Below are 24,650 nucleotides of genomic sequence, written 5' to 3' on the forward strand. Positions count from 1 at the left end.
TACCGGCTAAATTTCTGGGCTACTCACTCTTCCCATGAAGCATTCTTTTATTTACCTGTGCATCAGCAGTTTCCTCTTCAAAAATTTGTAATAACTAAATTCATCTTTAAAATATATTTCAAAATCCTGTCCCTAAATAACCAATGAGCAGTTAAATGAAATTCTACCTGTTCATTGAATGTTTCCTTGTTATATTTTCTCTTCTTCCAACTAGTTTTGGAATGCTTTTTCCTTTTATCAGAAATGCCTGGCTCTAGAACAGGGCTTGGCACAGTATGGCCAATGGGCCAAATCCAGCCCACTGCCTGTTTTTATAAAGTTTTAATACAACACAGCCATGCCCATATGTTTGCATATGGCCTTGCCCATTAGTTTCCATACTGTCTGTGGCTGCTTTTGCACCATAATGGCAGAGCTGAACAGTTCCAAGAGAGGTCTGCAAAGCCGAAAATATTTACTGTCTAGCCCTGAAAAAGTTTGCTGACTCGTGCTTTACAATGATAGTTCCAGAAGAGACACTGGCTCAACAGAAAAAAATATAAATTACTATCCCTGGATGAAAAATGTTGTCTGCCATATCAGTAAGCAAAGGATATTGCAGCCATCAAGCCATCAGCCACCTGCCACTGTGCACCCTGAGGGGATTCAGGATGGAGAAAAGTAGGATACTGGCCCTAGACAGTTAAGATGCATATCAAAGGAATGATTTCAATTAGCCCAGACTCTTGCCTCTTCCTATACAGAGAAATGCACTAAATTCAGTACCCTGAGATGTTTGGTTTTAACAGTAATCTTTTGATGTTCTGGACTACCTGGTCTTTGTTGCAAAAACTATATATCCTGGCTCCTCCCTTACCTCTGCGGACCAGTCCCTCAGAACAATGTGAGAGGCTGTCTTCTGGGCTTAAGTAAGTTTTATTTGGCAGATTTTCTGATGACTTAATTCTCAACTTTTAGGCTGTGCAGTATTCAGTCAACATATCTTACAAAATAGAGCTGTCAAAGTCTTACAAAGGACTGACTTCTCCAGAGTGTAACTAGCCAGCTGTTAGGAATGCAGAAAGAACTAAGGGAGGAGGTCAGAGGAGGACCACACGTAGATGAGGCAAGGCCTGGAAGGAGGCCCTGCTGGCATGAGACCCAAAAGTCCTCTCCCGTAGCTCTGCCAGGAGAGGGCGTGTGAGGCTTCCCAAACATCAGACTGTTTCCCCTTTCCTAGCTCACGCTCTTATTGTGATACAGTGAAAGCTGTTCAGTTTCTAGCTACCTCTGATGAGGGGGCTGTATGAATGTAAATGACTAGAGCAATGTTTCAGATTTAAGACTTTTATTTTTTCACACCCAAGCAAGCCTGGGCCGTTGACCCTTCCTGCCCCCAAGCCCCCTACCCTTCACAATGAGAAGAAATGTTTGCTTTCACTCAACGGCTCAGGGAATACCTAAGCTTTGGCAGTGGCCTTATAATGGGTCAGAGTGCGGGCGGAAGGGTCAGTGGCGCTAGTCCACCTGGGCATCCAGTAATGAGGCAGCCAGTCGGCGCGGCCCGGGTAGTGGCGTTCAAAGATCTGACGGTAGTAATAGCCTTCTTTCGTTTTGGGAGTATTGACGGCAAATTTTTGGGCTGCGCTTGCCATCGCCGCATCATCAACCTGCAAGAATAACAAGATAGAAGCGAAATGGCTTTTTAACCAGCATGGAAATACTTGTATTTAATCTGGCTTCACAAAAACAGAAAACAAACAAAAAGAGAAAAGGCATGAATGTATATTGTGTGAGAGACTCTTTGGATCACTTAGAAAATGCTAAAATACCGTAATATACATAGCTGCAGTGACCTTTAAGGAACATTCACATGCATACTTCTTCTAAGTGGTGGCTCTAAGTGTTCGATTCATTTGTGCCTAATAACGTCTGGCACCCAACAGGTGCCCAAAAATGTGTAAGATGAAAGCCAGGGGGCTTCCCTGGTGGCGCACTGGTTAAGAATCCACCTGCCAATGCAGGCCACACGGGTTCAAGCCCTGGTGTGGGAAGATCCCACCTGCCGCGCAGCAACTAAGCCAGTGCACCACTACTGCTGAGCCCACACTCTAGAGCCCACGTACCACAACTACTGAGCCTGCATGCTACAACTGAAGCCTGCAGGCCTAGAGCCCGTGCTCTGCAACAAGAGAAGCCACCGCAACGAGAAGCCCGCGCACCGCAACGAAGAATAGCCCCTGCTCACCACAACCAGAGAAAGCCCACGTGCAGCCACGAAGACCCAATGCAGCCAAAAATAAATAAAATAGATAAATTAAAAAAAAAAAGTCAGTGATGACTGGTAAGTCTCCTCTCTCTATTCTAGATGCCACTTTATTCTTACAGAATTCTTTAAAAGAAGTATTGTTTATAGGGCATCTCTCCTGCAGACACAAACATTTAAATTAAATACAAAATGAACCGTGATTACTCCTCTGCACCCAAATTATCCTATTCCAGAAAATACTTTTAAAGACATGATACCTGATGGTCAATGTATTCCTGTAAAATCCTAAACCAGGAATTCTTAACTGAGGTTATTCCATCACTGAAGGCTTCTTTTGGTCGCCAGAGAATCTCTTTAGGTATCAGATTGGAGTCCTCAAAGGTCTCTCTCAGAAGATGTTTTTCTATCCCGTTCTGACATGAAAACAAAAGGAGTGTCAGTGAAAGTTCTAAATGTTACCAGTATCAGTGGTTTTTTGACAGTTTTTATCTTGATTCACCCACCTTGGGGATTCTCATATTTGGTGGCAGAGACATGTAATAGGAAGAAAATCGATGATCCAGGAAGGGGACTCTCAGTTCAAGGCTTAAAAAGGAAAAGAAGAAAATCTAAATCAAAATGGATATTTAGTGCCTGTCTGTTTAGATTCAGACTTAGTTTCCTAGGAATTCACTTAGCCTCTAAGTAATGTTAACATTATAAAGTCATTTTTTATAATCCTAAGTAACTGCCCTACGCTAATGCATGAATACAAAAGCCTTCATTCAGAGTACATATTACATCATCTAGGGAGTGAAACAAACTACTGGAGAATAATTACTTTTACTTTCCCTTCTGTAAACTATTAAATAACTCAAAAATCAGAAAAAGAATGAGTGACCTGATCATTAAGAACGTACTTTGCCTGGACTTTTCTGACTCACAATTTTTTCTCTCGTCCTATTAAAAACTGGAATGCTGATCTGCGGTTATTACCCTATCTGCTTGTCCTAACCAGAGTCTCCAGGATTCAGGAAACAGATGATGTGACCTTTGATGAAACACTGTGGAATGCTGGTTTATACTGAATGTAAGTTATTCACCAGTTAGTAGTAAAAATGTTTGAATTCACTTCATTCCCCAACCTCATATTATTTTCTAATCTAAGTGTGATTTGGTAGAAGCAACTAAAAGAGTTGATATCGGTTGTTTATCACGTACAGTAAGAGTCTTCAATTCTCCAGCATGACCAGCTTTAAAAAGTGAAAACTTTAGCCAACTTTAAGCTAATCAAATCTCTTGCATCTTCGCTTCCCTCTCCCCACACATGGTCCCCACAGCATCAAACTGGCATGGCAGGCGTTCAACGCTCACAGCATGAAGGTGTATAATCTTTACTTCTCTTAAAAAAAACTAAAAAAAAAAAAAAAAAGCTGCAAGTGCCTTCCATCTCAGTTGCCCAGAAGTGGGCAAGATGTTGTGCTTTCAAGATGGGAACTCCACCTCAAACCGCCTATCCATGTCCTCTCACCATGACAACAGCACTCTGATTCAGCCTAATCCCTTTGCACTAACAGACAAGCTTCATTTTATCTATAGAAGGCATACTTTGCAACATATAACTGGAAAGAAAGAAATCGACCACTGAGCCTTTTGTTTTCTGAGGTTATTTTTACAATCGCTTCCTAAAATACCACGTTTACCCATGGGCAGCAGTAGTTCGATCTGCTCGGAGAACATCAAACAAATACAGTTCCTTCAGAAGCCGCTCACTCTCCTCCTCGGCCTTCTCAGGGGAAGGAGCCTATTTTGCAAACAGAGCTGAAGTTACAAATGCACCCACAAGCTTTGCTTCTGGCACATGAAACAGTTTTTATATCTTACTCGTACACGTAACTCCAATTCTAAAGGCGGGTAAGACAAAAAGCCAAACAGAGCTTTGGGAAGGGAGTAAATGCTTCATAAAACGTACCTTCCCTCACACCAAGACTGCTAGTGCTAGAACAAATAAAATGACATGCTGTACGACAGCCATAAGACCATAGGCGACTAAGAACAGAAACATGATTCTTAGGCTTAACTAGTTCAAAAAAAGATATTATCTGACACTACTAAGACTTCTTTCTCCCCCCCAAAATACAGACACTATCAGATTTCCTGATATGCCTCACAAGATATTCAAAGTGTTACTGTTATACCAAAAAAGATAGAAAATAGGTAAATAATAATTCATACTTTTCTTCCCCTAGGATCAATATCCCTCCATTTGAGAATGCTTACCTTGTGAAAATATATGTAACCCTGTGTAAGTTCATCTGAACCTTCTCCAGAGAAGATCACTACGCTATCCGTGTTCTTCCGAATGTACTTTGAAATTAAGTACATACCTTAAAAAAGAGACAGAAGTTATTGTTAATGTCCACATAACCCTCTACCAAAAATGCCTTTTATTTGATTTCTGGAAATGACTGCAAGCTTTGCTATCAGACTAGACTCTCTGTTAATATAAAGTAGTTTGCAAAAACAATACCTTTATATGGTACCTATCTTTTTATGTATGTAATCCAAAAGTTGTACTGTTGTGATGAAACAACCCAAAACCCTTCCACAATTTTATATATAGGTTTTAAAATAGTACTGCTTTCAGACCAAGAATGTCTATCTGAAAATTGTGCTAAACAATGTTAAAAATGCTAAAACATTTTGCTGAACAATGACTCAAATATCTTAAATGTGATAACTTTCACACCAGTATCACTATAAAAAAATGAAAAGTTAGGGCTTTGGTAGCTTAATGTTTATTCGGGGCTTTTTTTCTGATACTCCCCATTCAGCATATGTCAAATACAGTTAAGAATATTGCATCATTAAAAGATGCTGGTTGGGGCTTCCCTGGTGGCGCAGTGGTTGAGAGTCCGCCTGCCGAGGCGGGGGACGTGGGTTCGTGCCCCGGTCCGGGAAGGTCCCACATGCCGCGGAGCGGCTGGGCCCGTGAGCCATGGCCGCTGAGCCTGCGCGTCCAGAGCCTGTGCTCCGCAACAGGAGAGGCCACAACAGTGAGAGGCCCGCGGTTGGTCCCTGCTCCACATCCCTGTAAACCAGTATCTGTTCTTAACTGTTTTTTCATATCACCTCCCTAGGGATACTTTTTAGACCTTTTTCCCTAATCTCCTTCACCAATGAAATATCAGTACCAGAAATACCGTATTTCTGCTGATGTACTGTGGCCCTTTGGAAGGCCAGAAACCACTGTAATACCTAAGACTTTTTTGCCCTTCAAGAACTAATTTTTGCTTCCTTGGGAGAGACAGCACCTCTGTACTATTACTGCAAAGTTTAGAGCATGAGGATGCAGACCCTGAACTTTGCAATGGAGTCCTGTCAGATTCAGCATCCCTTAAGAGAGGCATATCTAAGCCAGTAGCATATTAGAGGCTCAGCAAAATTAGATCAGTCTGATTGGGAGTATGCTTCTAATCTCAGTGTGTATCCACAGGGTAAAACTAGTATTTCTTGCTGCACAATATGTTACTGATAAGTCGTATGATGGAATATTTACCAAAATATATCTAAAATGAGCATTCCTTACAGAAATTAGTTACAACGTAGACCTATTTCCCTATACAGCCCAAGAAACTTTTATACAGAGAAACTGGGGTAAAGGTGGTACAAAACATATGTATCTACTTTTTGGAGAAATATATATAGTGATACCATAAATGTGGAAGTTTAACTATGTATTTATTGTTCCTCTCCAAAAGAGATTTCAGGAATTCTTAAATGGCCTTGTCTTCAACAACTGCTGACACAGGAATTTTACTTGTGTTCATTCTTGAGTACTGTTTTTTTAAACAACTGCTTGAAACAGGACTGTTTAATCCTTACACCTTTTCAGTATTAAAAATCTTTTTGGGATCATAAAATACCTTACCTACTGAAGCACGGACTGTTGTAATATCGTAAGTTTCCAAGGAAAATATGACTTCATCCAGGACCTGAATACCTTCCTCAGAGTTAAAGAGGACTTCATGGTGTTCGCTGCCAATATGATTTGCCACCTGATTATATAAAGAAATACCCACAGGCTTGTGTTTTAAAGGACTACTCTTGAAAATGAAGCGGGACTGTAGTTCACAACACATTATGAATTAACAAGGGTGTTAAACAAACAAGACAAACTAAGCGGAAATGATTCCGTAGGCCACCACAATAAGGGGAAATGATTCTCTAGGCCACTGAATACGAGCCCCACCTAGTCAGGCTCCCTTGCCTCCCCCAGTGTCTGCCCTCCACTGACCACCGAGAGGTAGAGCTCCCAGCCACTCTTCCCACGCCAAGACTTCACCCTAACAAGCGTGCCCCCCACTCCCCCTCACACTGATTTTACCTCCTTTTGGCCCTCCTGCAATGCCTAATTTTACATCCAGGATGTTATTCCTAAATAACATTCTGTTTCCTTTGGCTATTGTGGATTCATTTAGCATTGGTCAGCTTGCTTTGGGACCACCTGCTTGCTCCTTCTCAGCCATTCTATGCAAGTTTCTCCAAAGTGGGAACGAGGTCTCCCGCACACTGAATGTGTACAAGGTCCCCTCTGCCCACAGCCCTAAACACAGTACTTTATAAAAAAAAAAAAAGAAAAGTAAAAAGAATAGCTAACGTTCTCTAAGTACTCATACACACTAGGTTCTATCCTACACACTTATATTAAGTATTATGTAATTTTCACCTCAAAACTATCCCATGGTAGATACTATTATTTCCATTGCGTAAGTGAGGAATTGTGTGGTAGAAGTAGGATTTGAAACCAGCAGTCAGGCTCTAACGCCTACAGCCTGAACCACTATACCATGCCCTAACTCTCAAAAGGGCGGAATTATCATAGGGTCTTTGTGAGGACTGCATGGGTCATGATACATAAAAGTGCCCAGAGGGGCTTCCCTAGTGGCGCAGTGGTTGAGAGTCCGCCTGCTGATGCCAGGGACACGGGTTCGTGCCCTGGTCCGGGAAGATCCCACATGCCGCGGAGCGGCTGGGCCCGTGAGCCATGGCCGCTGAGCCTGCGTGTCTGGAGCCTGTGCTCCGCCACGGGAGAGGCCACAACAGTGAGAGGCCCGTGTACTGCAAAAAAAAAAAAAGTGCCCAGAGTACAGTGTACAACATAGTTGATATTCAACAGGCATTTCATTCCATTTTAATGTATTTAATTCAAAACAATTATCTAAGTCAATGCAGCAGCAAAGTATAGAACCATCAATTACTAACAAGTCTGTCTTAACTACATAACAGGCAAAGACAGTGTCTTACCTTTCTAGCAGCTAGTAAATCAGGACTGTCTTCCATGCCAATCGCAAACGTCTGGAGAGGATACTGTACTTGGGCCTCTTTTAGCTGCTTCAACAGGATGGCAGCAACCAAACTGGAATCCAAGCCACCTATGAGCAAGACAAGTGGTTATGGGCCTTACATAAGACAGGGACAGATATGATTTACATTCCTATTAAGCACTAAGATTAGAGTTTTACCATTTAAAATCCCCAAGTCTTATAAATTGAAAATCAACTTGAATAAGAAAAATCTAACATTTAACCTGTGATAATGGTAACAGTATTTGAATTGGTTGAAAACCACTACACACATTCTAGGACTCGAATCAAGATGGTGGAGTAGGAGGACATGGAACATTCTAAAGAATGTTTACTAGCTCACTCGTGCCAATATAATTATAGTATCACTTTAATTTGCTACATTATTATTAAAATATTGAAAGCAACTTACAGAAAACTTTTTCATCCTATAATGGAGGAAAGATTAAATCATATAGTATTTTATAGTCAAAACCTCCAGGATAGCTATAAATCATTTAACTTAAATATGCACTAAATACAATTAGGTTTTTAAACTGACTTCACCTGATAAAAGGCAGCCAATCCTTCTGTCCGTCATCAAACGTTTCTTAATGGCATTGTCAAAAAGGATTCGGAGGTTGTTCTTCACAGTTTCTATCTCAAAACCTATTAACACATAAAGGAAATTAAATAGCTGCAGAAAAGCCTGGGCTGAACTATTTACTGAAATGGGTACACAGTCATCTACCTCTGTCATGATGGCATTTGCTCAACAGTGAAGTTGGCGAAATTGCAATGTGTCACCTCCAAATTAAAAAGGAAACAGATTTTCGAACTTACATCATTCCAGTGATGTGAGAGTACAGTTTTCCTTTTGGGGAGAGAGGTGGGGAACAGGTGGGTGGGCTTCTGCTTTCTTACCTGGGAAGAGTTTCTCCACGCTGTCATACAGGGCATGCAGAGGCTCATCTCTACAGTTATGATATTTAACCATTTCCACCGATACTACTTTGCCATTTGGCTTTAAATCCAAAACTTCATAGTGTCCTGGGAGAAAAGGCTCCACTTTTAAAAAAGGAGTCATGGAGTGCTTCAAGTTAATGAGACCTACATATTCAAAAAGATAAATTTATTCATATGAGGATAATACTTCACAGTAACTTTCATGATTAGTTAATATCCTCTAACTTCCTATTTATCGTCCCTCTTTAATACAAATACGTGTCCATTACATAAGCAAAACTGGAAAAATATAACCACTCAAAACCCTACCACCTACTTACTAGAAAGGTAATAGTACAGAGATGCACAGCAAAATTACACTGGTTTATAGTAATTCAAGGCAATAGGAAAATCTTCAGTGTTCAATTTCTTCTCCCTAGCTGGAATTTCTGATTTTAAAACATCTATTTTCTTCACTAAAGCAAACAAATACAAGAAAAGATACATTTATTAAGCAAAAAGAATGACTTGAAACTTAATTTTATGATATTCTGGTAGTCACTTGTCATCACTGAGGTATCTTAAGAAAATAGCTGTGGTTCCCAGTCTTTTAACAAGCAAAATGATCCACCATTACGTACTTTAAACTCAGGTATTAAGAAATCAAACATCTATCCCTTATGTAGCTATTATATACTGTGTGTGAGTTAAACATTATAATTTAAATTCCCTCAATAAGTTCTCACAGGAAGTAACCAACTTGACTTCACCATGATCTGTGATTAAAAAAGAAAAATCAGGGGCTTCCCTGGTGGCGCAGTGGTTGAGAGTCCGCCTGCCGATGCAGGGGGACACGGGTTCATGCCCCGGTCCGGGAAGATCCCACATGCCACGGAGCGGCTGGGCCCATGAGCCATGGCCGCTGAGCCTGCGAGTCCAGAGCCTGTGCTCCGCAATGGGAGAGGCCACAACGGTGAGAGGCCCACATACCACAAAAAAAAAAAAAAAGAAAAGAAAAGAAAAATCAGTGGTTTATTATAAACAGTAAGCCTATCTACACAGAATACTTATTATGATTTATAATTTGAGTTTGTTGACCCAGGAATCTACTGTGTAGTGTGGAATTCAAACAGCAGACAAGCCCCAGATCCTATCACCAGCTAGCAGACCTCAAGCTAGCCACACAGCTCCAGTAGGGGGAGAAGCAGTTACAAGACTTTAAGCAGGGAGCACCATGACCAAATGAGTTTTTGATAGGCTATTCTAAAAGCACTGAGAAAGGAAAACTGTTGCAGTACAGTATTCTAGATGAGATCATGTTGTTTAGAAAAGGGCAGTGTTAAGGATGTAAAAAAATCACAAGTCAAGAAATTTCAGAGGGTAAATTGTAGTGAGACCGTAATTCCATATCAAGGTTTTGGAGACACAGTGGAAGTATGGAGTCTGCTTTTCCCTTGTGTTCTCTTTGCTGGGCTTCCCTAACAGCACTTTCGGTAAATAACATATATACTTCTTTGCCATACGATCACAGTAAGTGATTTAAGGAATGAGGCAAAAAGGCAGACAGGCAGGTAGACCAGATTTTAGGATGTCATTCTATCTAGCTAGGAGATAAAAGATGAATGCCTTCCTCAACTTTGTCAAGAAATGCCAAATATGATTTATAAGTATTTTATTCCATTCTGTGGGTTGTCTTTTCACTTTCTTGATGGTGTCCTTTGAAGTACAAGAATGTTTACTTCTGATGAAATCCAATTTATTTTTTTGTTGCTTGTGCTTTTGGGGTCATATCTAAGAAATCTTTGCAAAATCCAAGGTCATGAAGATTTAGCCATATATTTTCTTCTAAGAGATTTATAGTTTTAGTGTTTACATTTAGGAGTTTGACCCACTTTAATTTTTATGTATGGTGTGAGGTAAAGGTTTAATAACTTCATTTTTTTGCATGTGTGTGTCCAGTTGTCCCAGCACCATTTGTTGAAAAGACTATTCTTCGCCCATTGAATGGTCTTGGAACCCTTGATGAAAATCTGTTGACTGCAGATGTATGGATTCACTTCTGGACTCTTAGTTCTATTCCACTGGTCTATATGTCTGTCCTGCCAGTACCACACTGTCCTGATTACCGTTATTTTGTAGTACGTTTTGAAGTCAGGAAGTGAGAATCCTCCTACTTTATTCTTTCTCAAGATTGTTTTGGTTATTGTGAGTCCTTTGCCATTCCCTATGAATTTCAGAGTCAGTTTGTCAATTTTTACGAAGAAGTCATCTGGGATTCTGACAGAGGTCATGCTGAATCTGTAGATCCATTGGGGGAGTCTGTGCCAACTTAACAATGTTAAGTCTTCGATCCATGATCATTGTATGCTTTCCAATTTATTTAGATCTTCTTTCATTTCTTTCAACAATGTTTTATAGTTTTCAGCATACAGTTTTGCACTGCTTTTGTTAGATTTATTCTCAAGTATTTTATTCTTTTTGATGCTATTTGTAAACACAGAGTAAACCACGTGACCCAGCAAGTCCACTCCTAGGTATACACCGAAGAGAAATGAAAACACAAAAACTTGTACACAAATATGTAGAGAAGCATTATTCATAAGAGCCAATTGTCCATCAACTGACAAAAGGATTAACAGTGGATAAACAGAATGTGGTATATCCATGTAATGGAGTATCTTTTGTCCATAAAAAGTAAATACTGATACATGTTACAACATAGGCAGACCTCGGAAACATTATGCCAAGTGACAGAAGCCAGTAACAAAAGACCACATATGATATGACTCCGTTCATATGGAATGCCCAGAATAGGGAAATCCACATAGACTGAAAGCAGATTGGCAGTTGGCTGGGACTGGGGGGAGAGGGGGTAGAGGAGGTAGTTGGGGACAGGAAGTTTAATGGCTGATGGATATGGAGTGATGGGGAGTGACAGCTCAAGAGTACAAGGTTATTTTTATGGCTGCATTGCAAGACTTGTGGGATCTCAGTTCCCCTAACCAGGAATCGAACCGGGGCCCTCAGCAGTGAAAGCGCAGAGTCCTAACCACTGGACCGCCAGGGATTTCCCTACGGGGTTTATTTTTGAAGTGATAAAAAATTTCTAAAATTGACCGAAGCATTGGTTGCAGATATCTATGAACATACTAAAAACCACTGAATTGTACACTTTAAATGGAAGAATTGTATGGCATGTAAATTATACACCAATAAAGCTGTTTAAAAAATGCTAAATTAAAATGAGTCTGTGTGATAGCCATGGCACAGTACCACAGTGCAATAACTGCAGGGCCGGCCAACCCTACCATTACAATGTGACATAGGAAAACTTGAAAATACATATGGGATCAGACCAGACGCAGAGCCTATCAGCACGACAAAAATTAAATGACTTTACTACAGACTTATTCTCTAAGGTTTACAGAATTTAAGTGCTAAAAGGAGAGTCCAACTCCTTGGCTTTATAAAGAAAAGCTCAGAAAGTCCATGACTCACATAGTCACTTGTAAAAAATCTGGGTTGCCCCATTTGTAAATATGCATTGGATTAGATTTATAAATATTATTTAAAAGAAAACACAGAATCAGGACAATAATGAAAATCTACAGTAAAATTCTATCATTACCTTTAGCTTCTGAACACACGGCCAAAAATCCATCTTCTGTCATGGCTTTAAACAAAGGTCTGACTCCATAGGTATCTCTGCCCAAGAATACTTTCTTATTGGCAGTATCCAGTAAAATAAATGCAAATACCCCATCCAACATACAAACTGTTTGCTCAATTCCTCCTTTGTCATAAAGATGAAGGATTATCTCACCATCCACTTTGGTCTGGTATTCAAATTCAAAATGGTGTTGCAGCTTAAGGAAACAATAGCAAAACAAAAATGTTAGAATCCTTGTGCATTCACTAATTTTTTTTTATTGCAAAGTTGCTTCAGTATTTTTGTGCTTTATAATTTCATGCACGTTAGTGATTTAAAAGAATCATAGCATTATAAAAATATAGCCTGTTTGAACTCAGAATCATACAAATTCTTTATAACATAAAGCTAAGCCCGTGAAAATTTTAGTTGCATTCTGATAACCAGTATACAGATGCAATGTACCTCTGTATTCCGTGGAGGGATGGAAATGTATATTATATACACACTGTGTATGTAATACACGTGTATTTACATAAATATGTTAAGTTAAGCAAATAGATTGCCAGGTGTCATGGACACTAAAAATGTGTCGTCTTCAACTGTGCGATTTTGGTTTGGGAATATAGTATCAGCTGAACTTCTTCAAGTTCAGCCTCACAGACTTCCTATGAAAATAGAAAGTGAAAGGACAAACACATTTGGCACTATTCCCTGACAAATAAATGATTCCATCACAATGGTGGAGACAAATGGTCCAACACAGAGCTGCTGGTCCTGGGGAGGACTATAGCATCCCGTCCTTCCACCACTGCAGAGGCATTAAAGCTACTTCTCAGTGATGGACAAAATGATGCTGGAGCTTTATTCATCCACATCCCCCAGTGGAACAGCAAAGAGACCATCATTCCCACTGCATGTAGAGGGGGTTCAATTAAGTTAGGCCCAAACTCCGTGGCTCTCCCTCACCAATGGCAAACTGTGAGGGTGAAAACTTCTTGGTACGTTCCTCTTTCTTTGTACTTACTCATATTTTTGGCTGATAATAGAGAGGAGGTTCACAAAAACAAGTTGAAATGCTGGGTACATCTGAACATTTAAAACATGTTTTTAAATTTCAAAAAGTAAGTCTCTATGTTTATATGTGTATGACGTGTAAGGAGCATGCTTCACAACCATGCTCACTCTATAGATTTGTGAATCTTTTGTGCATAAGCACGGACCTGTACAAAAACGGGCTTTGGCCGCTTCCAATAACTACAAAGCCACCTCCCGGTCACCTCTCCTTGCTCTGAGAGACTGTCAGCGATGATCTCTGTCACTAGGAGGCAGTGTCTGGAAGGGGTCTTCTGCTGACCCTTCTGGGCTTAAGTACCTGCAGGATAAATGAGCCTAAAGCATTGGATGATTTCAGCAAGCAACAGCTTCCAAATCTATACTACACCACCTCATCATCATCATGGCTCTTTGGCCTAAAGCTTACAGGTAACTTACTGGTTAATGATTCACGTGTATACTTCCCACCCTCCTGAAGCCACACTTAGCTTAAAGCCCCCATATTCTGCCATCACGCAGAAATCACACTGCCATTTGACTTGCTGGCTGTAGGCCTCTGATGCCCCCTGCAGGGAGGGGGCCTCCTCTTTGCCCAACCTTCACTCGTATTCCTCCTCTCCTTGACCAGTCTCCCTCCACTCCCAACTGCTGGCTGGATTTTAGTAGTAAATTCTATTTTCACCAAAAAAGGGGGACCTTTGAAGCTTATGTTGCAGAATTCTTTATATAAGCCTGAAATGTCAATTCTACTCTTTAGACAGATTTTAGCTGCTCACACTAGATAATCTGAATGATTGGTAGAAGCAATGGAACTTCTCTGCTTCTGAAAATACAACATGTTTGGCTAATTTAGAAAAGAAATATTTTAAAAATATTTAACAAAATACACAAAAGCAGCTATGTTGTTCAAGTAAAACATGGCATTTCCTACCTAATTTTAAGGTGAAAGTCAGGATACTACTGCCATAATACAAACTTAGCATTCTCACGTATAGGGTACCAACTTGGCTTTATAAGGAAGTTTTAACTGCCCCCTCCTCTGTTCCCACTAGCTTGAAACTCCCTTACCTTTCCTGTTCCATTTCACCTCCAATCACCTATAAAAATGATGTCTGATGTATAGTAGGCCCTTATTAAATATATGAAAGGAATATGCTGAATAACTATAACGACTCTTCAAATGAAAAGCCTATTCTTGAGTGTTCCTATAAGCCGACAACAAACAAAGACTAAAGCTATTATTCAGAGATAAAAATGGCCAGAGGGTGACTAGAATATAAATCCCTACTCATGAATGATAGACATATATCAAGAAGTCTCAAAAAGTACCGAGAAAAATCACAACCAAATGTATGACCCTTGAATGAAATCTGGCTCAAAACCAAAAAACAGCTATAAATATATTCGTGGAACACCTGGGAAATTTTAATATGAACTGGATATTAGAGGGTATTATGGATTCTTAGGTATAATAATAGTATTGGTGTTAGGTAGAAGAATGCCCTTATTCTTAGCAGACAAATGCTTACATATTTAGGAGTAAAGTGTTATAATATCTGCAGTATACTCTAAAATGATTAAGCCCAAAATTGAATGTGTGTGTATACAGACAGAGAGATAAAGCAAAAAAGGCAAAACATTAACAATTATTCCATCCAGATGCTCAATGTTCTGTTCTTTTTTTGTAAATTTGAGATTTTCAAAATTAAAAGTTGGGGTGGAGAGTGACAAAAAAAATAACTTGCAAATTTTAGATTAAAAATTTTCTTATGAAACACCAGCCAAACAATTCCAGATTGCAAGGCTCTTAGTAAATCTGGCTTCCTCGGGTTAGAATTTCCAAACCTTCACTACTCTCATCCTAAGAGTATGCTTTCACCAGATTAAAAAGCTGTTCCAGGGCTTCCCTGGTGGCGCAGTGGTTGAGAGTCTGCCTGCCGATGCGGGGGACACAGGTTCGTGCCCCGGTCCGGGAAGATCCCACATGCCGCGGAGCGGCTGGGCCTGTGAGCCATGGCCGCTGAGCCTGCGCGCGTCCAGAGCCTGTGCTCCACAACGGGAGAGGCCACAACACTGAGAGGCCCACGTACCGCAAAAAAAAAAAAAAAAAAAAAAAAAAGCTGTTCCAATTTTAGTGCTGCCGAAAGTCTTACTTCTTGCACTCCACTGCATCTGGCTACCTGTCTATCCTTTGCCTGATTAATTATGCAACAGCAACATCTTAAGGGCAGCATTAAATATAAGTTACAAATGTGATCACCCACAAACTATTAAATTCTATCCCTGCCTTAAAATCTTCAAATCTCACTGCTCTTAGAATTATATTCTACCTCCTTACCAAGTCCTCCTTGCTCTGGTCCTCCCCAATTCCACCTGGCCCTTGTTCACTTATGACAATCTCAGGGTTCTAAGCATGGCTATTCCCTCTGCACGAAAATGCCCTTCCCAGCCCTGCTAGCTAATCCTTGTCCATTCAAGTCTGAGTTGAAGTGTCAATTCCTCAAGAGGCTTTCTCTGACCACCTATACTGAAACTGGATCTCCCATATCCATGAGCTCCATATTCATTTTTTCAGAACGCCTAGTATATGTACAATGATTCTAAGAGTTAAAAACCTGAAGTGTAATTCTTTTTTTTTTTTGCGGTACACGGGCCTCACTGTTGTGGCCTCTCCCATCGCGGAGCACAGGCTCCGGATGTGCAGGCTCAGCAGCCATGGCTCACGGGCCCAGCCGCTCCGCGGCATGTGGGACCTTCCCGGACAGGGGCACGAACCCGTGTCCCCCGCATCGGCAGGCGGACTCCCAACCACTGCGCCACCAGGGAAGCCCTGTAATCCTTTTTATCATTTTGTTTGTGTGTGTGACCAAGTCATTTCACCTCTTTGTGCATTGGTGCCCTGTCTCTCTATATATAATTGGAGCAAATGAGAATGAACATGGAAAGTGTTTGAAAGCAAAAAGCATTATACAAAATAAAATTATTATAACCAACTAGCTCTGAGGCTTAATCACATCCAGATAGCTTCTGGTTTTATTCTGTTTACCTTCTTGTGGTTGTAGATTTCACCATTGTAACACAGCCACAAGTAAGGATATTTCTTCACTCGAATTGGCTGCATTCCAAACAGCTGGTCAACCACTGCCAAACGGTGAAATCCAAAGCAGCAGTTGGTATATCCATTGACATTCTCAAAACGAAATGCATCTGGACCTCTGTGTGCAATCTTCATAGCACTCAGACACTGAACAGAAAGGCAGTCGTCACTGCCAAAGAGGGCCCAAATGCCACACATGGTGCAATGGAGCTATGGGCTCTCTATGGAGAGAAAAACAGACAAATTAAATATTCAATATCCAATCCAATTCTGTATTCAATCTTGATTGCCCAAACTTGCATAAGCCACTTCAAAGACTGAAATATAAATTATCTTATCTACAGCAATTTTCCAGTAGGTTGGCAGGCACACAGGGACAGAGAATGATTTAATTTACTTACAAGTATTCAGGAAAGATGGATGACCTTAACATCCAGCCAGCTATAGCAGCTTAGCCCCCAGTCAAAGGCTGCATCCCTCTCACATTAGGATTTGGTCAGCTAGAGCTAGCAGTGTTCAGGCCACATTCTGTTTTGTATCCTAGGTTTACACCCAAGATACAGATACACATGCAGGCTGGCTCCATCCTTGCCAGAGATCTCATCCCCACTCTCTCCATCCCAGAATCCCAAAAGCCCTGAAAAATCCAAGAGATGCTCCAGATTACTACAGTCGCCTCTTGTGTCTCCTTGACAATTAAATGCCGGCTTCATACCTGTACTAATAGATGTATAGTGGGTAGAAAAGATGATCATACATACTGCTTAAGTGTAACATTAAGATACACAGCTATTATAAACATTTCACTACTTCTAGCTTACCTCCAAGTGACTTATTCAAACACAATCAGAGAAGTTCTAAAAAGAAAAGAGAAAGCAATATTATCTGATATCTTAGTTTAATAACAACAAAAAAATTTAAGTTGACAGAGATACAAAATGTTCACCATCAAAATGTCCTATAAAACAAAAATGTTAAACATTTTTGTCTCAAAGCTACCTTGGTGAGTAAGAAAGCAAAGTAGGTGGGACATACACACCAGTATCTCAGAAAAACAATTTGGCTATTCCCTGTAGGCCAAGAAGCAAATAAGTTACTTCCTACAAATGTTAATTACTTTGCAATTCAAATTCAATTCTCAACTGTGAAATAAACAGCAGTTTTAGTTGAATGCTGTCAGCTCAAAACAGTTACTTTACCTAAATATCTATAACTTGCAAACTATTTTGGTATTTTTTTAAAATGGAAATTTGCAGCAAATGCCTAGATAAAAGGCATCAAGAAAAAATATAAATATTCAAGTTGCATCAATCACTTGGAACAATCATCTGAAGACATTTCATTTGTATTTAAATGAACCAAAGCCGTATTTGGAGCTTTTATGAGACCAGATCCAATTAATGGAAAATGGTATTAACTAAAACAACTGGGAAATGAAGTATCACATGTCCTATGCAGCCCCTCCCATGCATTTGGCCGAATAGCCCATAATCAGATACAGGAACATCTCTGAGATATTGTCAGTTTGGTTCCAGACCACTGCAATAAAGCAAGTCACATGAATTTTTTGGTTTCCCAGTGCATATAAAAGTTATGTTTACTGTAGTCTATTAGGTGTGCAATAGCATGATGTCTAGCAATGTACATACTTTAATTTAAAAATGCTTTATTGCTAAAAAATGCTAACCATCATCTGAGTCTTCAGCAAGTAGTAATCTTTTTGCAGTGGAAACATCAAAGATCACTGATCACAGATCGCTAAAGTTTCAAGTTACAAAAATGTGACAGGAAGTGAGCAAATGAGCAAATGCTGTTGGAAAAATGACACCTATGCAGAGTTGTCACAAACCTTAAATTTGTTTAAAAAAAAAAAAAAAAGCAGTACCTGCAAAGCTAGGTACGCTTGGATTTACTTCGAGATTTACTGGGAAAATTCACTGAGGTTTAAGTGAGGTGACTATTAATAAGCCATCTACTTTTGACTCTAGAAAAATGGGCTGGGAAAGTGCTCTGAAATCATGTGGGGTGATTAGTCATTTACCTAAGTCTTCCTAATGCTGCTTAGTGAATCCCATTAAGCATGCTACAGAAACTCAGTAAGCACTAAATTGGAGGGGAAACAGGGGCGACAAACGATTGCAAAGCACACTTATTTCTCCAGCAGGAAAAGCAAATTAAAACTATCACCTATTATTTTTATTGGAAACAGTCTTACTTGCAAACATCCTACTTGGCAGCGCTTTTTCCTACTGCTGTTACCTGTTCCCAGTAATTTTCCATATTTCCTCATAAATGTCTAGAGCAGTGCTGTCCAGTTGAAATGTGAGCCACATGTGTAATGTTAAATATACTAGTAGCGCCATTAAAAAAGTAAAGACAAACGCATAATAAAAATTTTTTTAAAAAGAGAAAAAAGTGAAATTTCAAATAGATTTTAACACAATGTACTGAAAATAGTATTATGTCAAGACGTAATTAGTACAAAAATATTAAGATATTCTACATTGCTTTTTTCTATTAAATCATCAACACTTTAAGCACATTTCAATTCGGATTAGCCAGCACTTCACGTTCTCAATAGTCACATGTGGCTAGTGGTTACTGAATTGGACAGTGTTGTTTCAGAGCACTTTATTTCTTAAACCAATACTTAAAAGCAAAGTGATATGGTGAAGTTTAAGATTTCAGCAACTAACTCCTGCACAGGTTCAAGACCTAAATTACTTTTTTTTTTTAAAATAGATCTTTACTGGAGTATAATTGCTTCACAATACTGTGTTAGTTTCTGTTGCACAACAAAGCGAATCAGCCATGTGCATACACATGTCCCCATATCCCCTCCCTCTTGAGCCTCCCTCCCATCCTCCCTATCCCACCCCTCTAGGTCATCGTAAAGCACCGGGCTGATTTCCCTATGCTATGCTGCTGCTTCCCACCAGCCAACTATTTTACATTCCGTAGTGTATATGTCGATGCTACTCTCACTTCACCCCATCTTTGCCCTCCCATCCCATGTCCTCCAGTCCATTTTTTATGTCTACCTCTACTATTTACCATAGCCAGGACGTGGAACCAACCTAAATGTCCATCGACAGATGAATGGATAAAGAAGATGTGGCACATAGATACAATGGAATATTACTAAGCCATAAATTACTTTTAATTAATCTTATAATAATGAGACCAGTCAATGAAAAAGTTGAGTTACCAGTGCTTTTAAATTATTTATCAAGCACCCCGGGCAATAGATGGTAAAGAAATAATGTAGGTCACAGGCTGAGGAAAAACACTGTCCTTTCATTAAAATAATAACATTAATCTGAAACTAGCCCTATAGAATAGATATCCATTGAGAAAAGGCATGCCCGTTTCTTTTGCCTTTTCCCATACTGCGCCGCCTATCGTGCCCAGATCTCTTCTGGGCAGGATTTGCTCAGCAAGTCACTTGTTGAGTCTTGCAGGCTACACAGATGGGGGGAGGGGTGACTAGGTGAAGGGGTGGAGGTTGCCGGAGGTGAGGGGGTATCCTCCGAGGCCTTAACAGACAGCCCTTTAGACCCTCCCTCTCGGACCAGGACCTAGCGACCGCGTCGACCCACGACTCGCGACTGCACTCGGGCCGCGTGCATCCTCCAGCCCATCCGAGCGGGTCCCCTGAAATGCGAAAACTTCCGCAGGCTTCGACACAATATAATACAAAATAATGAAATTTAAAATGGCCAACTTAAACCGCCGCCGCCTTCTCTCCAAAGCGGCAGGGCCTTGGCTCTGCGGGTCACTAGGTCCCCCCCCCGGGACCACAGCGGAGGTCTTCCCAGGGGCGCAACAATCGGCCCCGCCCCCTTTGCTCCGCAGCAGCCGCAGACGCCGGTATCCGCGTCTGCCCTCCCGTCGGGCAGGCCAAGCTGCTGCGCATCCTCCTCCCTCTCCCGGGGCAGCCCCACGGCACGCTGGGAGAGCGCTGCGACCCCCGGCTGCCCGGCCTACCTGGGCTCCAGCGGGGTGGGCGGGCGGGCGAGCGTGAAGCGAGCAGGCCGTGACTTGCGGGCTGAGGACCTCCCCTCGCCTCTCACTTTATAACCGTCTGGCTCCTGTAACGCGTGCAGGAGGTTTCATCACTTCTGGGAGGGCCAACCAGCGCGCAGAGGCGTGGCCCGCAGGGCGTGAAGGCGCTAGCCCGGCCAGGACTGGATGCGGAGCGAGGGAGGCGGAGGAACTGCTCTGTTTCTTGCTTCTTAAAGTGTTAGTGCACCTGCTGAGGGAGAGCCTCAGAGGCCTGGCCAGGTGCCCCACTGACACCTAGGATTACCTTACCTGCTGTTCTGACAATTCATTAATCTTCCGCACTTGTTTTGTTCTTAGGGAAACCATCAGCAACTGAATGCCGTATCCCCTCTGCAGCAGATCTCCCTCATATGTCTTTGTGAAGTCTTTAGAAGTGCTTTATCCTCCTTATTACTAAGAGAGCATCTTAGCTGTGGATACGCATATATTTGCTAAATTAATAAATAGTGAGACAGATGGGAATAGCTGGATGGGTCTCCACCTTTTATTTTATTTTTAATTTATTTTGGGGGGCATGAAACTCCTACATCTTTATTTTTTTAACATATTTATTGGAGTATGATTGCTTTACAATGGTGTGTTAGTTTCTGCTTTATAACAAAGTGAATCAGCTATACGTATACATATATCCCCATATCCCCTCCCTCTTACATCTCCCTCCCACCCCCCCATCCCTATCCCTCTAGTCCACTTTTTATTAAATGCAAATTAGATTTCATTATGTTCTTCTACCTCAGGCGGAGTTAAATTTCTCCTTCCTCTGGACTTACAGCACAGTGTAATTGTATTTTGTGATGGATCATCATCAGACTTCTGAGGTGGTTGTATTGGCGCTCAACCAGACGGTAACCTTGTTGATTGTGTCGACCTCTTCACCTTTTGGGTCTCAGGATCGGCTCAGTGGATTCATGTATTCAGTTCAATTCGGTTACTCATTACATTTGGTCGTTGACAAATTTCACTTTCAGGAAAGGACTGAGTTCCATTCCAGTCTGAATTTTATGACTACTCATATGACCATGAGATATGTCCTATAACCTCTTAACATTTACATCTTTAAAATAAGCAAGTTAGGGACTTCCCTGGTGGCACAGTGGTCAAGAATCCGCCTGCCAATGCAGGGGACATGGGTTCGAGCCCTGGTCCGGGAAGACCCCACATGCTGTGGAGCGGCTGGGCCCGTGAGCCATGGCCACTGAGCCTGTGCACCTAGAGCCTGTGCTCCGCAATGAGAAGCCACCACAATGAGAAGCCCACTCAGTGCAACAAAAGAGTAGCCCCTGCTCGCCGCAATTAGAGAAAGCCCGCATGCAGCAACGAAGACCCAACACAGCCAAAAATAAATAAATAAATAAACTTAAAATAAATAAATAAATAAAATAAGCACGTTAGAGACTACTGGGGGTCCTCCTAGTCCTGAAATTTTAAGTACTACAGTGATGAGAGTTCTGTAGAGCCATAGCACCCAAGGAGGGAAATTATTTCTTTTCATCCCCACAATATCAACTATCTCATCAAAACTCAAAATAGCATTGCAATCTGGATATTTTTACATGAGGCCCAGTTAGAAGTATATTATCCATATTTACACACCTAATACTTGTGGATCCAGATGTGACACCAGGTTTGTCTAGATCCACAGGCCATTTTCTTTTCATCACATTCTGCCTGTGGAATAGAATGACAAGAAGATCTGTGTTGTACTGGAGACACTGACAGAAGAGAAAAGGGTTGATATAGCCTCTCTTATTTTTACAAAACATGAATGACCTCCATTCAGGACAAAATATATTTTATTTTCCAGATTTCATCCCCATTCATATATTGGAGAATTACCCTGAAATTAGACTTTTTTCCTATTTATTGTCTGCACTGAGAGCTTGAAAGAGGAGACTCTCCATTTTAAAGGCACTGATGAACTGGTACCAGTACTGCCCTCAAATTTATTATGCAGAACTGGGTAAGCCATGTCCTCATTAAAAGATGTTTAAGGCCTAATGTTTCTTTATAAAATCTAAGTCACGTTGATACCTAAAGCCAAAATATATCAGTGACCCCTAAACATTTTTACAAAGATTCCTTTTAGAATTTTTTTTAAAAAGGTTTTCTTGACCTGTCCCCACAAGAAGACAGTGTGCTTTTAGTGTCCCTTTGATAGAGAAAATATACCAAGATAAAAATAAACAAGGCCCCATGACTTCATAGCACTCTAAAATAAATTTGTATTTTATTAGTCACATCAGCACCAAAATATAGTAAAATTACATGTGCAAGACATACTGAGATCAGACTATAGTTAATGCTTGTACAGGATACAGGTTTGATATCCTCATGTAATACATTCCCAACCAGTTCTGTAATTGCCAAGAATACAAATTCCCTAAGCAAAGAGCATGCAGTGGACACTGAGTAGTTGCCAGACAAGAGCAAAGATGACAGAGGACTAAGTTCTAAGGTTCTTTATTGCCCTAAAGTTTTCAGCATCAAATAGACTTTGCTATGTCCTATTCTATATACTCTCTCAAACCTGAGGACGAGCTGGGAAAGTAGGTTTTCTACCCACATTTTACAAATGTAAAACTAAGACTCAGAAATTGAGGGATTTAGCCAAATACACACTGTTTGAATGAAATCATAAAGAATTGAATCATAATAGTATAAATCCCATTTCCCTTCCCAGCCTGTCTAGGTAGTGGGAGATAGATACTTGATAGACTACCTGGTGTGGTTGCTGGTACTGGGTATCCTTCCCTTGTCTCTTCAGAGCCACTTTCAGGTTTGTGCCCTGGCTTCCCGGCCCTCCTCTTTCACTGGGAGTGGTCAAAGGGAGACACTTCCAGGAGCCGCAGAGGGTGGGAGGGAGAAGTCTCAGGGCATTTCTTTTCCTGGCTCACCTACCACAAAGCTCCTCTCCTGTCAGCAGACCCCCTTTGTTCTTCCTTCTCTGCAGATTCCAGGAACTGCTTCCTCCTCACCCTCTTCAGGCCTAGCCCTAAGGTGCTGAGGCTGTCCTAAACCCTGCCCACCCTTCTCTCATTAGCCCTAATTGGAGTGTGCCATCTGCTTATCTGAACCTGACCCGACACATTGGTCTAAGATATAACTGAGTTTGTGGTGGATTAAACTAGAGTGGAAAACAATTCACATCCTCTCCTAATTATCCAACACAAATGAAAACTAAATTATGTTGGCCTATTTTCCCACATCTTACCTTACCCGTCCCGAAACCACACTCTAAAAGCCACCTGGGAGCATTTAAAACTCTTTGAACTTAGTCCCTGAGGAATCAGAATAAAATCCTCCTCTGTCATGTAAAACCTGTAGGCTAGTTCCCCATCCAAAAAATGTAATTGGCAGCACAAGACTATATTTGTTAAGCCCTGAGAGCATTCATTAAAATCAAGTCTTTAAATTTCTTTTAAATATCAACTAAGCTGGTTTTTCGCAATTTTTTTTGTAGGTGGATCCGTTTTCTAGAATTTAAAAAATATATAGTTGTTAGACAATCACATGATGGTACCTATTCTTGGGTATTCATTGACTAAGAAAAAGTACATTATAATGAAAAGCTTCATTGATGTTAATAACACCTTAAAATAAATACTTGTTGAATTACTAAATGGTGAGTTGGAATGGAATAAGTGAGAAGAGTACAATGTTCTCCAGTCGCTATAACAGATTTGATGAAGCTTTCTTTGTGGTCCTCAGGAAAATGAATCCTTCCTTCCTGTGGCTCCCTCTTCACTTATAGCTGATGTTCCAGCCTTTTAATATTGGTAACTGTGTTGAGGTATGAGTTTCCTACCTAGCTGTGAACTCCTAATAGTCCCATCCAAGCATGTTAACGATGCTAGGTTAGGAAACTAGAATACTGAGGTCTAGTCCCAGATACACAAATAGTTTATGATATGTCTCTTGATCTTCTTGGGTTTCCACATCTGTAAAATAATAGGGCTGAAATAAACAAACTTTGGTGTTTCTTCTAGACTTACAATTCTAACCGTTGAAACTAAGTAGACGTGAGCTATTTACAGCATTCCAATGTAGGAGTACAGATCAATGTGTTAATTTCTCATCTAAGAAACCCTTATATTTACATTGCAAATAAGATTTCCCCTCATTTAAAGCTAATTGAGACTCAGAGATAGGACAGGACTTTGGATCACACAGTCATCCAGGAGTATACCCAGGATCTGAGCCCAGATGGATCTGAATCCATTGTCCCTTCTCCACCACCCACATGGCCTCTTATCTGGGAGACTGATC

The 24,650-nt window shown here is 40.8% G+C and overlaps 1 protein-coding gene across 3 annotated transcripts; it reads right to left on the bottom strand.

Moving 5' to 3' along the window:
- Positions 1 to 1,310: 1,310 nt before the first annotated feature.
- Positions 1,311 to 20,442, bottom strand: ASNS (asparagine synthetase (glutamine-hydrolyzing)). 3 transcript variants are annotated; one of them, XM_032643040.1, is made up of 13 exons: positions 20,307 to 20,442; positions 17,141 to 17,176; positions 16,269 to 16,466; positions 12,146 to 12,383; positions 8,497 to 8,682; positions 8,140 to 8,241; positions 7,535 to 7,662; positions 6,159 to 6,285; positions 4,508 to 4,614; positions 3,931 to 4,031; positions 2,752 to 2,833; positions 2,506 to 2,661; positions 1,311 to 1,649 (listed from the first exon to the last, which is right to left on the bottom strand). In XM_032643040.1, exons 3-13 carry the CDS (start codon positions 16,452 to 16,454, stop codon positions 1,440 to 1,442), a joined length of 1,623 nt encoding a protein of 540 aa, XP_032498931.1. In that variant the 5' UTR covers positions 16,455 to 16,466; positions 17,141 to 17,176; positions 20,307 to 20,442; the 3' UTR covers positions 1,311 to 1,439. The 3 variants fall into 3 exon arrangements, with proteins under 3 accessions (XP_032498931.1, XP_032498930.1, XP_032498932.1); XM_032643039.1 differs by having other exon boundaries at positions 16,269 to 16,540; positions 20,307 to 20,405; XM_032643041.1 differs by having other exon boundaries at positions 12,341 to 12,383; positions 16,269 to 16,540; positions 20,307 to 20,404.
- Positions 20,443 to 24,650: the final 4,208 nt, after the last annotated feature.

This window comes from Phocoena sinus, chromosome 9, assembly GCF_008692025.1.
Source record: "Phocoena sinus isolate mPhoSin1 chromosome 9, mPhoSin1.pri, whole genome shotgun sequence".
NCBI lineage: Eukaryota > Metazoa > Chordata > Mammalia > Artiodactyla > Phocoenidae > Phocoena > Phocoena sinus.

Bases quoted from the DNA above. Each gene is read 5' to 3' on its own strand.
- ASNS (XM_032643039.1), bottom strand. From the start codon at position 16,517: ATGTGTGGCATTTGGGCCCTCTTTGGCAGTGACGACTGCCTTTCTGTT. The intron at 8,683-12,145 runs GTAATGATAGAA...TTGAATATGTAG, and splicing joins CGTGTGTTCAGAAGCTAAAG to GTCTCATTAACTTGAAGCAC. The intron at 4,032-4,507 runs GTAAGCATTCTC...TTTGCAAAATAG, and splicing joins GTTACATATATTTTCACAAG to GCTCCTTCCCCTGAGAAGGC.